General features: G+C 33.7%; 1 protein-coding gene across 1 annotated transcript in view; it reads right to left on the bottom strand.

Annotated features, from left to right (window-relative positions):
* Positions 1 to 286: 286 nt before the first annotated feature.
* LOC134249266 (uncharacterized) overlaps positions 287 to 16,395 on the bottom strand; it is a gene marked incomplete at its 5' end in the record, with an annotated part of 36,520 nt that continues 20,411 nt past the window's right edge. Inside the window, 8 exons of the mRNA XM_062731635.1 lie at positions 287 to 494; positions 591 to 1,423; positions 2,135 to 2,342; positions 2,733 to 2,877; positions 3,902 to 4,192; positions 11,357 to 11,467; positions 14,481 to 14,576; positions 14,744 to 14,839. Of these exons, the coding sequence (XP_062587619.1) occupies positions 365 to 494; positions 591 to 1,423; positions 2,135 to 2,342; positions 2,733 to 2,877; positions 3,902 to 4,192; positions 11,357 to 11,467; positions 14,481 to 14,576; positions 14,744 to 14,839 (1,910 nt within the window). The remainder of the gene's footprint in view (positions 495 to 590; positions 1,424 to 2,134; positions 2,343 to 2,732; positions 2,878 to 3,901; positions 4,193 to 11,356; positions 11,468 to 14,480; positions 14,577 to 14,743; positions 14,840 to 16,395) is intronic.

The following is a 16,395-nucleotide window of genomic DNA, read 5'->3' as shown; positions in this document are numbered from 1 at the left end:
TTCAAATGTTTTAAAACACACGATGGACGAAGGACGTCAACTGATAGCATTAGGTCGCCTGACTGAGTTTAGAAATTTAAATATTTGTAAGTTAAAACCTTACTCTATGTATATCTTTATGTTTATAAAAGTATTTTTATATTAAGTAAGAAATGTTAAGTCAAAGATTTCAGAGAATGTGACAATACTTTAATTAAGATCACCCTGGAATAAAAAAAAATATATAAATCTTCTTAAAATACTATTTTACACTTACACATATATAAATCTTCTTGAAATACTATTTCACACTTACACATATATAAAGCTTCTTGAAATACTACTCTACACTTACAAGTATTCCAAATTATAACATGCTATCTTCTTAATGTCTTACATTTGTTTTGTTTCCAGGTATAGAACCAGATTTGAAAAGATCCCCAGTTTGATTAGACAAAAATGCCCAGTCAATTTTGTGTATTCCACTATTCTTGTCATGTGTATTAACGAGTAATCTGCAAATCAATAAAAATCATGTATACATGTATATAGGTTTATTATCTAGATGAATGACTTCATGAAATGTGAAAGGAAGATAAGCTTAACCCTACCGACTTGTAAAAGGAAATGTTGAATTCTTCAGATTTGGTATGAACCTAACATCACCAGTTGTAAGATTTGCTGGTGGGGTTTCATCGAAATAAACATGCATTAAATCGACTTCCTTATTTCCTAAAACGTCCGTGGCTTTGATCCAGACGTTTAAGGTGTCTCCGTTACGTCTAGGAATAAAGAACGTTACGGTTTCAGTTAAGTCATTAATAGGTTGCCAGTTTGTTGGTGCCTGACTTCCTTGATTTGCATTACCAAAGTCGTATTCAAATTTGACGATTCCGTGAATGTTTCTTATAGCATTTAATGTTCTGTTGCCATCATTATCGTCTAATTTAGAAAGAACAAGTTTTTCAAACTTTTTATCATGATCAAAATGACTATAATCCGTCACGGGAATCAAAAATTTTTCATTTTCATGTAAAACGTTTCTAAAATGTCCCTTCCATGATATTGTTATATCATTCGTCAAGTTATTTTGCCACTGATAATTCGTCTCCTTTACAGCACTTGTTGAAATAATTGGAAAAGCCTCGTCCGTTGTGATTGATGAAGTGTTGTCATAAAGGACAAGGGTCCGTGCATATTCAGAGTTATTAGCTCTGTCTACGACATTTAGTATAAATGAGTACATTCCAGGCTGGCTTGGGGTGTAGGAAAACGTTCGTACGGTTGTGTTGAAAGTAAATGTCTTGGTTGGACTCCAAGGATCTGGTTCTGTTAAACTTGGATTCACATTCTGGTTTGGTTGCAGTAGAAATTCTTGAATAGTGTACTTTCCAATTCCAGAGAGTACATCTTCCCATCCGTCCCATGAAAATCGAATCGGATTCTGACAAAACCATAAATAATGCTTTTATTTTTTTCCATTTATATCCTACATTTGAATTAAGCATAAGATTGAAGATCTACGTCATGTTCCACCATTACTTTGATGAAATGAAATATATGGAGATAACAAACAGTATTCAAGCTCAAATGTTCATTAAAGAATTCTAAATAGAAGCAGAGGAAACACCGGCCTCCAAACATCAGAGATGGGATCTGGTGTCATTGGGGGATGGGGGGTGAACATCCCCCGTTGATAGGCCACATCTACCTTGTGCTCCTTGTCATGATTGGGAAATAACGGAAAAAACCGTCGTCAATTCATTGTGTAAATAACGGCCTAACAATAAGTATAAAATAATTAGTCAGCATTTGACTCAATGATAACTTGTATTTGCTGACAAAGTCAAGGTATCGACCATATAACTTAGTCTTACGAAATGATGACTTTGTTGTTTCTGCAGCTTGTTTGCCGATACCTTGTCTTGTTTTCAAAATTGTTCATACGCAGAGCATGCTCTTGCGTATCAAATCAACTGAGAGATATAAACCCAGTATGCAGGTGATGAAGGTATATTGCTGCATAAGTAAGGGGTAATTGAAAAGCTAAAGTCATCTCGTTGGTCATAAAGCTTGGTTGTTAAATTACCGTTAACGTCATTTTCAAGTAAAACACACAAGGGTAAAACAGTATAAAAACCCAACACATTCTTACCTTAGTGATATCTTCATGTACCATGAACGGTTTTGAGGAACAAGACAGTTGAGTATCCAAGATACAGTGATGCGGCTTTCGAAAGTCGAAACGGTACATCATCGACTTACTAGAATTGCGACCAACAAAATACGTTGCGTTCGTTGAAGTTCGTGATGTTTTCAGTTTCCGATATCCCCCATTAAGGGCAATGACTGTTACTGTTAAACTACAAAATGATAAGACATGGAACGATTATGTTTTATTAGAGTTGATTTTTATGCATGTAATTTGAGTTATTATTTTTACTTTCTCGCAGTCATAGAATCTTCGATAAGATTTTTCATGTGCAGGTCTCGTATTCGAGCCCGCGACGCAAGAATTAACAACTTACTTTCGCCACTCTAGCACACCCGCTTTTACGAGGGTAACGTTAGTCTTAATAAATTAGATTAGGTTAAATGACTTAGATGAAGCACAGGTTCTACCAAAACATCTAGAATTTAGGCCATTATTTAAAATTCGTAAAATAGAACATTGATTTCATAATAATTAAATCCATTGTTCTTGACTCTCTGAACCTTAAAAATAAAGTCGGTGAAAAACAGTAAAATTATACTTATCGCCGTCCTCTAGAAGTCTGTCAAAGTCGAAGTGTGTAACGTTGCAGGAATAGACCGATGTTTCTGGATTCAAGGATCCTGGCTGATTACTGCATGGATAAGTTGTGCTATTTAAGCTGACAAATGCTTTGCCTGACGTATCTACAAAAGCAGGGGTAGTATCAAAAATCGCACATGTTAGAAATAAATCAAAATACTCAGAAGTACTGAAAGCCGGGCTCATTTACAGGGTAATGAACAAAGACTGCGATGACAGTTTAAAAACAAGCCAATTCAGACATTGAGAAGAAAATTATATATCTCTATGTCATATATAGCATTAAAAAGTTTTTAAAATAAATCAAAATGTAGCTAGAATTTAGCAGCGTAAAATATTTGTCACATGTATCGTTACGGGGTTTTATATACCAATAGAAGTAAATAAACACTGATACAGCAAGATTTTTTAAGGTCAAACGATTATGCACAGATGTGTCCTCAGGGTGTCTTCTAGCAATTCCCACTTTTTAAAAATCTCAATTCCACCTATTCCCACTTGCAAATAACAATAGATGTTTAGATTTACCTGTATTTTGTACATTTTAAGACCGAAAATATTGAATAAATCTATGAGAAAATATGATTTATTTCGGATTTTTGAAATAATAAAAAGATCTTACAAGAAAAAGCAGCTAAATACCTTAATTAAAGAACAAAGTTAATTATTTCTTTACACAAAATTCCACCTATTCCCACGTAAAATCTTACCTTTTTCTACATGATTTTCAAAAAGTGGGAATAGGTAGAATGAACCATCCTCAGCGGGGAGTTTTGTATCAAGATTGTGTTAGCCTGATAGTACAACATTTATTTATAGAATATGACGCAGACAGGGATTCCTGATGAAAACCTTTCCCATATTTTAAGCAAATAATTAATCGTCGAAGACGATAGAAAGTATTTTATTATAATTATTTTTTGACAATTTCAGATAACTTTGAAAGTTTAATTCAGTGTTTGTATTGCCTCAAAGCTGTTTGCGCAAACGTACTATATTCTAACTCGTAAATTTAATTTGGCGGTGATGAAGCAGCATTTCCGGTTGAACACCGTCGCAAAAACCGGGTATTGCTCTACGAGCAATGAGCCCGGCTAAAAATGATGATCCCAAAAAATGTTCACTTACTCCGGGGAACTTTAGTCAGATCCAACTGCAACCATCCACCGATAATTCCAAACTTAAATTCCTCTATGTAATCTGGCTGGGTCGTGATATCAGGTTGAACATAGATCGCACTGAAATCAGCATTTATATAATTATAGTTTTTTTGGCTCAGCCAAAGCATGTCTACCTCCGTAGAATTAGGCTCAGAAGAGTCCGTCATGAATCGATACATCTCACGTTTTTTACCGGTTCTTTCAATGTTTGCTAGAAATGCTGAACACTTGGTTATGATAGCTGTATTGTCGGCTTCAACTACAGGTAAATAAAAATGACAATTGTTAAGTAAATAGACAATGTTTCGATAGGACATTTCAATTACTATACTCACCGTCAATAGAAACGCAACACCCTAATTTTAGGTTGAAAATTATATACAGGTTATAACTATGTACCAAAAAAGTTAGGACATCTTTTACTTTTGCCAAATCAGTTATTTCACAGTTGAATGAATTTCTTTCCATTACCGGAAGTTGCTTTTTAGTCCTCTTAACAAAATTCATAATTTTCCATTTTTAATAAAAAACAATATTTTGGGTTTCCAAGGTTTTGAAACTGTTAATCATAAGTATTGTACTAAAAGGCCGGGAAGAAATCCTTCTTTCTTTACCGGATGTGATGCCTATATTTCCTCAAAATGACTGATTTTCATTGCTAATGCTAGAAATTCTCAAAATAAAGAAAAAAAGAGCTGCAGATACAAATGTACACTATATAACCACTCATTAGGCTCATGTGTTTCAATAGCATAAATTACAGTTTCGTGACCGGAAATCAAAAAGTTGCTACACTACGCCAGGCTAGAGAAAATTCGACCCCAATATCTGAAAAACTTAAAAATGCCCAAGAATATTAATTTCGCTCAGATTAAGACATTAATAAACTTAATGCATGGTAGAAATCGGGCTGCATTTGTTGTATATGGCAGACTAGCACGTTTTCATTAAATGGTCGGAAGGGGGGATGCTTTACGATTTACCGGGTATTTGTTTCTTTCTAAGGTCTAAAAATAACATTTAATGTTTAAATAGAGCATTAATTTTTTGTAAATTTACTTTTTACCTAAATATATTCATTTTTAATTTTATCATTAAACTTTAGAAGGTAACACATAACTCTTTAAACATCCCCCCTTCTTGCTATCAGTCATTTTGAGGAAATATAGGCATTACATCCGGTAAAGAAAGAAGGATTTCTTCCCGGCCTTTTAGTACAATACTTTTGATTAACAGTTTCATATTCTTGGAAACCAAAAATATTGTTAAAATTTTTTCAAAAATGGTAAATTATGAATTCTGTTAAGAGGGCTAAAAAGCAACTTCCGGTAATGGAAAGAAATTCATTCAACCGCAAGAAAAAAAACTGATTTGACAAAGTAAAAGATGTCCTAACTTTTTTGGTACATAGTTATAACCTGTTTTTAATTTTCAACCTAAAATTAGGGTGTTGCGTTTCTATTGACGGTGAGTATATTTACAGTTGACAACAGTATACTGCTGCACCAAAACAGGCCCTTAGGAAGCATTTACAGTAAGGGGGAGCACAGCCGTATATTTTAGTTGAGTGCACTCTCTACTACTACTAAATTCTTGACAAAGAAAAGAAGGCCATTATACGTTTTATTGAGGGGGCACGAGCATCAAGTAGCCAATTTTTCTTCAGAAGCTTCGTTTAAAAATTATCTGTTCGTAAGTTTTATGGTCGATACAATGACATTTTCAGCAGATACAATTTATCATTGAGTCAAAAGTTTACTAACGTGTTTCATACTACATGTTATTGTTCGTCCATTATTCATACACTGAATTGACGACGGATTTTCCGTTATTCCCCGATCATGACAAGGAGCACACGGTGGGTGGCCAGTCGGCCGGGGATGCTCACTCCTTCATGGCACCTAATCCCACCTCTGATGTTTTGGGGGTCCTTGTTTGCTCTGACCCTATTTTGTATTGTTTTATGGACTTTTGATCTTCGTTCGTTATCTCCATATATATCATACTACCGGTATATCTCGGAAAATTATTGGGGGGGGGGGGGGGACGCCCGACCACCTTTCCTGTTTCCTAGCTATGTAAAAGCAGAAAGATGACAATGGAATGGTCGAATTAAAAACTATTTTGTTTATTAATTTTTAGAACTACATGTATTTTGATTAGAAAGAATAAAGAAACGGTCCTTTGAAGTATGTTTGTCTATCTAATCCGCAAAACCAACAGATATTGATGGTTGGTGTTATGGCTTTAATATATCTTAGGAGTATTTGACCTTGAAATATGACCCGCTACTGCCGCTAGGGCTGTTATATTTCACAAGTGTATTTCATGCAACGAAACCTTGAGTTTTCAAAAGGTTTGTCCTTTGAGTTTGACCTAAAGTTTAAAAGCATTAAACCATGTCCAAAACTCTTAAATGGTTGGTACTACGGTTTTCATTTTTAAATGTGTATTTTTGACAGGACCTTCTCCTGGGCCAATCTCTCACCAGAGAGCTTATACGCTTCGCTACAACACCTCTGTCAACGTTAACATCTAAATGACAAGATACTTGGCAAAACTTACATTTATCTATTGTATGATAAATTATAAATGTATAACTTCCATATTCTTATCAAGCATATGACAAAATTTGCAGCTTTCCACCGGCATGTCGTGGCGTCTCAATATGAGTGAACAATTCTCGAGAGGAACGTTAAACAATAATCAATGAATGAATCATTGAAGAATAAATATAGAAAGTCTATATGCTATTTTTATCGTATCTTATTTTAGTTGTGTATTTTAAGTAAGTTAATCTGAAATTTTAAAAAAATTTCCGTTTCGTCTTAAATAGCAACACTCCCAGTTCCTTTGACCTTAAGGGGGATGTCCGGTCACCTTTAGTGCAGTAAGAACAACATGTAAATATTTCTTCAAATGGCTAAAATACATTATATATTTCGATCAAATTTTAAGTCCTTATGATAAAGATACAATAAATATGCATAACTGAATGCATGTTGTGCATATATAATCTACACTTTTGCAGAAAAATGCTTTTGATATGCTCCTTAGAACTGCCCAGCTACAGAATTCAGCAGAACCTTAACAAATCAATAAAAAAAGCAATGTGTGCATTAATGTTCTCTCTACAATCATTTGTTGAGAAAATGTCTAAATTTTGCACTTTTAAATGGTAATTTCAAGTTCAAAACAAGGTACCGTTATCTTCAAAATGAATGTAAAGAACCATGAAAGTAGTTCATGGATAGCAGCACGTGGTCTATTTTTAGCACAGAATTTTGTTTTCCAGACCTTTTCTTAGTATGGAGGTACATAATTATCTTAAAAAGTAGAAGAGAATTACAGTTGCAAAATGTTTCAAATAATATGAACACCTTTAAAAGAGGAATTGTGTTATAGTGTGGCTTAAAGTAATTAGTGTTATTATCGAACAGTTGTTAAATAGTGTACGTATTGATATAAAAAAAAAATCATAAACTTTTTGATTCCAAGTAAGGAAAAATGAGCACCATCAAAGTTAAAAGTTAAGAGTTTACAAGTTTGTCACAGATAACTTATTTTATCTATCAAAATCTTAATTATCACCAATGAAACACAAAGAAAATTAGACACATAAAATCAATATGAATGACCTTGTTTAGTACCTACTAGTATACTGTGTCAAATAAACATTAATTAACAATTTTCATCACATCGGAGCACCATATGAAAAGAAATGAAATTATTCAGAGTTGGTTAGGAGATTTACTGAATAATTTTTTTCTATTTCCCCCTATTGTCAAAATTACAATTTACAGTGTAGAGAAAAAATCAACATAATTAGATATTTTAGACCATCTTTAAAATGACGTTTGGTGGTCCTCCCAACTCAGGGAAATTGGGTCCGTATTTATAGGTGAGAAAAAATTTTTCAGAAAAATTTAAACATATTTGTTGACGGAAGAAAAAGAAAATATCGTGTAATGGGATGTAAAAGAAAATTGAGTCGGGCCATTTCTAGGCAGGAGGTCGGGGGAGAGGGCAGCGAAATATTATTTATAAAAAGTGGTTTTAACAATATAAGGCTAGTACATGTTCCATCACATACTTAGTAATGCAAAATTTCTGAAGCTTTGGCACTATCCTGAAAACCAAACGTAGGATTTTCGGGGGGGGGGGGGGGGGGGGGGGGGGGGGGGGGCGGGGGTAGCCTCTCACTCTTTTTTTGCGAAGATAAACATAGCTTATGCAATAGACCTTTCTTTGCAAACATTGTGCTCGCTTCTAAATTTCAAAGAAACAACTCAATATATTTTATCAAACTTCGTATGTAACAGTGAGAGCTTACAACTTTGTCAGCATAATGAGACATGATGTGTTTTCATGTCCAAAAATTACTCCATACAGTGTGTGGGTCATCGCAAACAATCTAGCTATTTATCTGAGGTGCCTGAAGGAAATCCTATAACTGACTATTTTTTCTATCTAACTGCTAAACAAAATAGACATATGTTCAAACTTTTCGAATGTAATACATGTAAATACAATTTGTTTTTCATGCACCGCATATTGTTTAACATTTTCAGATTAAAAGCTAAGCATCCCCCTTGCAGAGCCCCATTTGAAAATAATTTCTATCGCCACAGAAAAGAGACCCGCCGTAAACACATATGTTAAGGACATGTTTTTTCTTCTTTTCTTGAATTTTAAAGAAACCAACAAATTATCAAGACTTGTTCCATGAAAAATTACAAATAATCATGGTAATAAACGCATCTATCCACAGCAGATAAATGCACATGCCAAACACGTGCTCAGTGGAATGATATGAACGAGGAAATTCGAGCAATAAACAGAACAGGTTTTCCCGAAATTGCGATTTTTTTAATCAGACGATGCGATGCAGCAATTAAAAGTGTTATAATATGTTTTACGGTGTGACCGTTGGGGCGAGCGCAGTTTAGATAGAATGTTCTATCGTTAAAATGATAAATATCCTACGGACCCCGTTTAACGATAAAATTCGTTCCGTGTATTCGTCGTAATGTAGCAAAAGAAACACGGGCGATAACTCGTACTAGTACATTTACTGTACATTTACTACCAACACTCTAGAGAGTTCCGAATGTAAACATGGCGGGTAAATTTGAAGCGAGAGAAAAACGTTAAGAAAATTAATTGGGTTTTCGTCCTTCTGTGGATTATTTTTTGGGATAAAAGGCATATGCAACCTCAAAAAGGTTTTTTTTGATTAATTTGATAGTCATTTCCAGTGCAAATCGTTTTATATTTTTCGAAATCGTTTCGGAGCAGATCCGCTCCGATTTGCTACATTGCAAGTATATGGGACGTATTCTAACTGTGGTGAGGGCTTGTACCAAGACACAGTTAGATTATTCTAACTAAGCGCAGTTATGTACTTTCATAAACCTACTCATGTACTGCTGCCTATAATTCAAGAAAAAGACAGAAAAAAAGAAGAAAACAAAATAAAAAGAAATCACTTCCTTAGCATCGGGATCGAGATTCCGAACTTCTCGGAAGTTTCCGACAAAATCGGAAATACCCGAACCGTAAAAGTGACGAAAGTATGACGTCAGATAAAAAAATCCTGTTGACTTAGGACGCAAACGATAGTTTTATGGCATGGAGATGGCATTAAATCGTTGTTTGTAATTTTTTTCAAGTAAGTTGTTGCTATGTTTTAGCCACCATGTTGCTATGCACCACAAAGGATTATTGGGAGTTTGGAATTTTTTCACGTGGCATGGAACAATGTGCAGATTTCAACCTGAATTTCCTCTGTTCGTACACGTTAGTCTATTGAGCTCGCTACGCGAGCGGCGCTTTGCGCCGCTCGCTACGCTCGCTATAACCGAAGGATTAGTATGTTATATAATCTAACGATTATTACTTATAGTAATTTCTTGTCTTGATGTTTTTATGGTCGCATTTATTCTAAAATCAATGTTATTTGAACGCTGTGTGACAGAGGAATAGCGGACGAAATAAACACATGGCCTCAGGAAGACCCCCATATGAAAAATCTAATTTTCAAGAATTATGGATAATGACAAGAAAAAAAGCGAAACAAATTATTGTAGCCATGTTACCAATGAATCGAACTGACATCATATTCAATGCATTATTTTTCATCTCGTGAATGCTGTAGCTGCGCAGTTCTAATATGATTAATTTCCTCCTAATTAAAATAAACTTAATTATTTCCTAATTTTGGTCTCTAACTGTAGGTAATGAGTGCATTAGCACTTTGAGTAACTTTGGGGCTAGTTTAATAGAGTATGAAGCGCATTCTTGGTATTTCTTATTTTGCACCAGACTTGATCCAACATGGCTTGTACATCCCCCTAAAGGCCGGTATACACGGTAAGATTTGTATTATAAGATTTGTATTATAATACAAAATCTTATTGTGTATACACTCTTAATACAGTGTATCATAAGATTTTTCGAATCTTATAAAACTGTATTAAGAATAGAGCAGTGTTCTATTTCCTAATACAAGTCTTAACTTATCTATCACTTTCAACCAATGAAATGTACTGACACTAGGGGTCATCCTATTTTTATCATTTCTAAAAAAAACACATGGTAAATAATATTATAATGGCCCACTATACAAGTAAAGACATCGAACAATTCATGGTTTTATGGGAATGGGAAGAGAACTAATGTCATATATCAAACAGTACATAGTACGATGATAGACACTGTTTTCAGAACCTCAATCTCCATTTTTCTTATTTTGACAGAGAGAGAAATATGATGGGGAAAACACGTTGGAATTCATTTTTTATTTACAATCTTATGAGATATGTACTAGCGTGAGTACAAGAAAGTATTATAATACAAAAGTATTATAATACTTGTATTATACTACAAATCTCATCGTGTATACCAGCCTTTAAAGTTTGACTTTCCATGGAAAAACTCTTATTAATCAAAATTTTTCAACGGTTGTAACAAGGGCTTTCAAATTTTTCAGGTATAATGCTTGAGACAATCCTTTCTTGCGGTAATATTTTGATCTCTTAACCCTTGAGTTTGACTTGCAGTTGAGAAACTTGGCCCTTCGTTATAAGCTGTACATGTCCATACGACGGCATCATTGTTTTACATATTTTGTTTTTTCGCAACGTTATCTCCTTCAGTGATACGTATATGAATGTCATAACTCTGCTCAGTTTGCTAATGAACATACAAAGAACCATTGAATTATATATGTAATTCCTCCGAGAAATGCATATTTATTATTAAAATATTAACCATTTGGTGGATATTTTTCATCTTTTTTTTAATAAGAAGTATATAAGCAATTTTTTTATTGATGATTTGTAGTAAGAGTTTGATAGTATTTCAAGTACATAATAATTTATTTTCGTATTGAAAACAAAAAGAAAAAAATTGTTGCACTCACAATTATTACATCTATCAAGCCCGTGCTCGCCAGAAAAACCAGATAAACACGTACACTGTAACAAGTTCCTACATTCCCCAGGAAAGCAAGGATCGTGGTGAGCGCAAAGTGCTTTAGAAAAAAACAATAATTAAATCATGTAAACCAATAATTTAAACAGATCTCTGAACCTCTCAAGCAATAACTAATCAAGTATCATTGGTATCTTGTATAACATGAAAAATACACGTGACAACCGACTTTTATAAATTGAAAGGGGTGTTGCTAAAACGCGGAACGGAAAACGGAACGGAACGGAAAACGGAAAATATTGAGATTAAATCATTTAAAATATATAAATTCCTCAGAAACGATATGTTTTATACATATTTAATCCCTCCTTAATAAATACAAGTTGAATTAGTCATTTTATGTCACTTACGAAAACCGCTGACAGAATAATGACGTAGCTCTAATTTCTTTCAGTACTATTTTCTTACACTCACTAACTACTTTAATTTAACAGACAGAACGTGTTGGAGGTTTCAATGATCATTTCTATAGTATAATGGTTATGTCTGGAAAACAAGGGGGGGGGGGCGATAATTATCTTAATGAATCATGGTAATTGGTAAGAAAAATGAAACGTAAAAAAAATTCTAAGATTACTATTAGAGCACCCCTTTCCGGCAAGCCCGGATAAACATTTCGATTGTAAATTGGTTGTTAAAATTTTATACAAATTAGAGTCGCTTCCTATCAATTAAAATCCTGGATAGATGGAGATGTAAATCTTAACTGTAGTAAAATTAATATATCGTCCTTACGTTTAATGAAGTTAAAATGTGATTTCTTTTTTCTTTTTTTTAGGGGGGGGGGGGGGGTGAATGACCCGTAAAACATTTTAGAGTTTGTTTTTCCGCTCAGTTCTGCAAAGTTGCAATTCAAGGAAAAAGTTAAACATGCTATTAAATTCCTTTGCAAATGTTTTCTTATATTCCAGCTATTCATATCTGAATTTTCGAACGCATAACATATGCCACTGATTAATTTAGAGGGGAGTTAGACCCCCCCCCCCCGTCCTTTTTGTGACCAATATATATGTGTGTGACTGAGGGAACCTACTCCGACCCAAACTACCCCCTCCCTTTTCGAGATTCCCGGATTCGCCAATGTATACATAATCTGTATATGTCAAAACTAGTTTTTTTTTGTCTTTACCGATACACGTCTGTATACATACTAGTAGCCTTTATTAGGGCCCCGCTTGGCGGGCGCCCTATAGTGATCAGTCTGTCCGTCCGTCCGTCCGAGATATCGTGTCCGGAGCATATCTTCTCTCTCCTTGGCCCAATCTGGCTCATACTTCACCCATAGAATACCTTTGGTTAAACGGTGTGAAGTGACCTTGAACTATGTTTCTAGGTCAAAGGTCAAGGTCATAGCAGACTTGTATGAAAAATCCTTGTCCGGAGCATATCTCCTCTCTCCTTGGCCCAATCTGGCTCGTACTTCACCCACAGAGTGCCTTTGGGTAACCGATGTGCAGTGACCTTGAACCATGTTTCTAGGTCAAAGGTCAAAGTCATAGACTTGTATGAAAATCCTTATCCGGAGCATATCTCCTCTCTCCTTGGCCCAATCTGGCTCATACTTCACCCACAGAATGCCTTTGGGTAACCTGGTGTGCAGTGATCTTGAACCATGTTTCTACGTCAAAGGTCAAGGTCATAGCAGACTTGTAAGAAAAATCCTTGTCCGGAGCATATCTCCTCTCTCCTTGGCCCAATCTGGCTCATACTTCACTCACAAAGTGCCACTGGTCAATGGATGTGCAGTGACTTTTATTGGTCGAAGTTTCTAGGTCATGGTCAGAATTAGTCTGTCTGTTTAAAATCTTTCTTTGGTGCACAGTTTCTTCCCCTTAATTCCAGTAAATTTATATAACTGAGGATACAAGATAAATTTTATATATATATATATATATATATATATATATATATATATATATATATATATATATATATATATATATATATATATATATATACACACACATACATACATACATACAAACATATATATATATATATATATATATATATATATATATATATATATATATATATATATATATATATATATATATCTGTAAATTGCAATATCCGTGAAGTCGTACTAAATTACTTTCACTGTAGTACACAAATGTTTCTCTTCAAAATAAACCCTTTTAAACTACCTTACATTTTCATGTTCATTGTTGAAAGCGGGGCCCTTTGAGATGGCCACCATCTCAATGATATCTAGTTCCTTCCGCCTATTTTAATACAAGTTTATTTGTTTATAAATGAGCATTCTTTAAAAAAAAATATTTGAACGAAACGTTTGACTTACGGATACTAGTTAGTACATATATATCACAGTATGTATTTTATTGACCATCGCATGTACATGTTATCAGGGGAGCATAATTCACGAATATATCATATTTTACGTTAATTTTTCATTAAATATGACCTTTATATCATGAATATTGCATTTTATGTCTGATTCATATCGAATCAAGGTTCTTTCCTTGACATTTTTTTCCGTTTTCCGTTCCGTTCCGTTTTCCGTTCCGCGTTTTAGCAACACCCAATTAAAAGTTGGTTAAAAAGTTGATTATCAAAAAATAATTTAAATTTGATATTTGTTTGTTTACCACTCTGTATATAATATTATTATATATACATCACGATTGAGTTTAAGTAATCTTGAATAAGCTAGCTAGTTGCTTACAGTACTTCTTAGAGAAGCCACAAGATTTACAAAAAGAAATAACTCTTCAAGGACTTTTTTAAACAGGGTACGATTGAAACTAATCAGAATCATTGATAATTTACATATTAATTTGTCCGAAAGAAAATGTGTCGAATGTGAACAAGTCAACGAGTCTATCGATCCATTTTTATTTAAAATTTTTAAGACAAAAAATGAAATACATCTAAAACAGTTTACTGTAAATAATACTTTGCCTTTACCGTATAACTACATAATATCATATGTTTTTATGGCGTGCAAAAAGATTTTCAGTATTATATATAAATGTACTTTAAAATAAATAATAAAAATCTCCCAAATTGAAAGGAAAATAAGGTACACGCACGATTTTCACAGCTCCCTCCTGTGTAGGTTGCCGGACAACTACAGGTATTTGGTGACACACAAGAGCCACCATTTTTGCATGATGGGTTGCAGGTAGCTGAAATATGTAATATTTCTCTTAATACGAAAAGAAATTAAACATTATTAAAAAAAAACAAACAAGTGAAGAACACATAAACTTAGAGAAAAAAAATGTACTTGAATGAGAGAGAAAGTGGTAAATTTTATTGAACTTGTCTAATGGTTTGAATAAGGTGTTCTTACGTGTTTCGCATCTTGATCCCGTGTATGTAGCCGGACAGTTACATTTATGTTGTTGGTTACATGTACCACCGTTCAAACACTCAGGATTACACAAGGCTATTAAAATAAATCGGGATCAATATTAAATTTAAAAACAATCTATAATAATATAAAATATTTTTTCCAAGCCGAGGCAGTTATTTTACGAAGTTTTAGTATCGTTAGTATGATAGGAAGAAATACGCACGCTAATTCTCAATTCTCGTCTACATTTTGCAACCATTTAATTCAATATATAATTTTGGATATGATTAAATGTTCATTATCTCTGTTCTTATGTTTTAGGCAAATAAATAAAAAATAAATACATTAATAAAATACATGTGTTTCAGTTGTAAATCGCTTTGGAATTGGTGGAAAATAAGCGGAATTTTTGTCGTCTTTTGTCAATAAACATGTCCCCCTCCATCGTGTCACACAGAAAGCTTTGGTATGAATTTGTAAAAAAAAAAAAAAAAAAAAAAAAAAAAAGTGCAAATTATCTGTAAAAAGGAATTTTTATGACAAGGGGGGGGGGGGGAGACGTTTTAAAAATATTTTCCGTTGATTTCTATAGTTTAAAACACAAGTTTTGCCAAAGTTTTAGAGTTATCTCTCTTTAATTTGTTTTCCCAAATAAGTATTGTTTTATAAAAATCCATTCATTTATCTATAAAAAGTATTTTTAAAAATAATTGAATATGTTAACTTTTGTATTTTAACATTTTTATATATTGTCCATATAATTATATTATTTTAAAGTTTAGTATAATTTGATCTTGTTGTTTTATTAATTCCAATGTTTATACTTTGTACGTATTATTGACTAAGAAAAATAACTCTTAATGTTTCAACTAAAAGGTAATACCTCTGATTTCTGACCGTGTCTGGCAAGTGATCTATATGTATGTATTGTTATCATAAAACATTTATGATTGCTTACATATATATTTTTCAGAGATGTGATAATAAATGATACCGAGATAAAATATAAATTTATCAACCACAACAACATGGTATTTGTCTTCATTTTATTATAAACGAACCCCATTGCAAAACTGCCCCAGAGTCTTCAAAACGTATAAATTTTAATGGCCCCAGGGTCGGGGGTTTCGGTGTTCTATTGACTATAGTGAAAATGCATTAAATCTTTGCAAGTCACTCTTCTACTCAACTCCTGAGTATTAAGCAGATGAACTACCTACTAGTATATAGCTATGATGAGCAAAGGCCCTTCTTCCAGAGTTGTGAATTTCAAGGCCCCTGGGTCTGGGGTACTATATGAAGGGAGACTCTACTTATATACAATGCTTTAAAATGTACTCCTTGGTATTATTTAAACATTTATGATAAGTAAGGGTGCATTTTCCAACATTGTAAAATGTGTGAACCTATGGTCAGGGGTTTATGTGTGGTAGGGGCACTGATGGTTACTGCCGAATGATACTGATAGGTTAAAAGGCATATTTTGTTCCCCTATTGCTTATGGGCATTAAGTAATCAATCTAAGCAATTGCTAAGTGTATAGTTATGATGAGTAAAAGTGCCTCTTTCAAAACTATGAATGCCATGGCGCCTGGTTGAACACATGAACCAAGTTCAATCATTGGAAAGTTGTTGCATAATGCTCAGGT

Source organism: Saccostrea cucullata, unplaced genomic scaffold (genome assembly GCF_032062105.1).
Source record: "Saccostrea cucullata isolate Sc308-1 unplaced genomic scaffold, CSIRO_AGI_Scuc_v1 ctg1770, whole genome shotgun sequence".
NCBI lineage: Eukaryota > Metazoa > Mollusca > Bivalvia > Ostreida > Ostreidae > Saccostrea > Saccostrea cuccullata.
The sequence above is the reverse complement of the archived record's forward strand: the minus strand, read 5'-3'. Positions and strand labels throughout refer to the sequence as shown.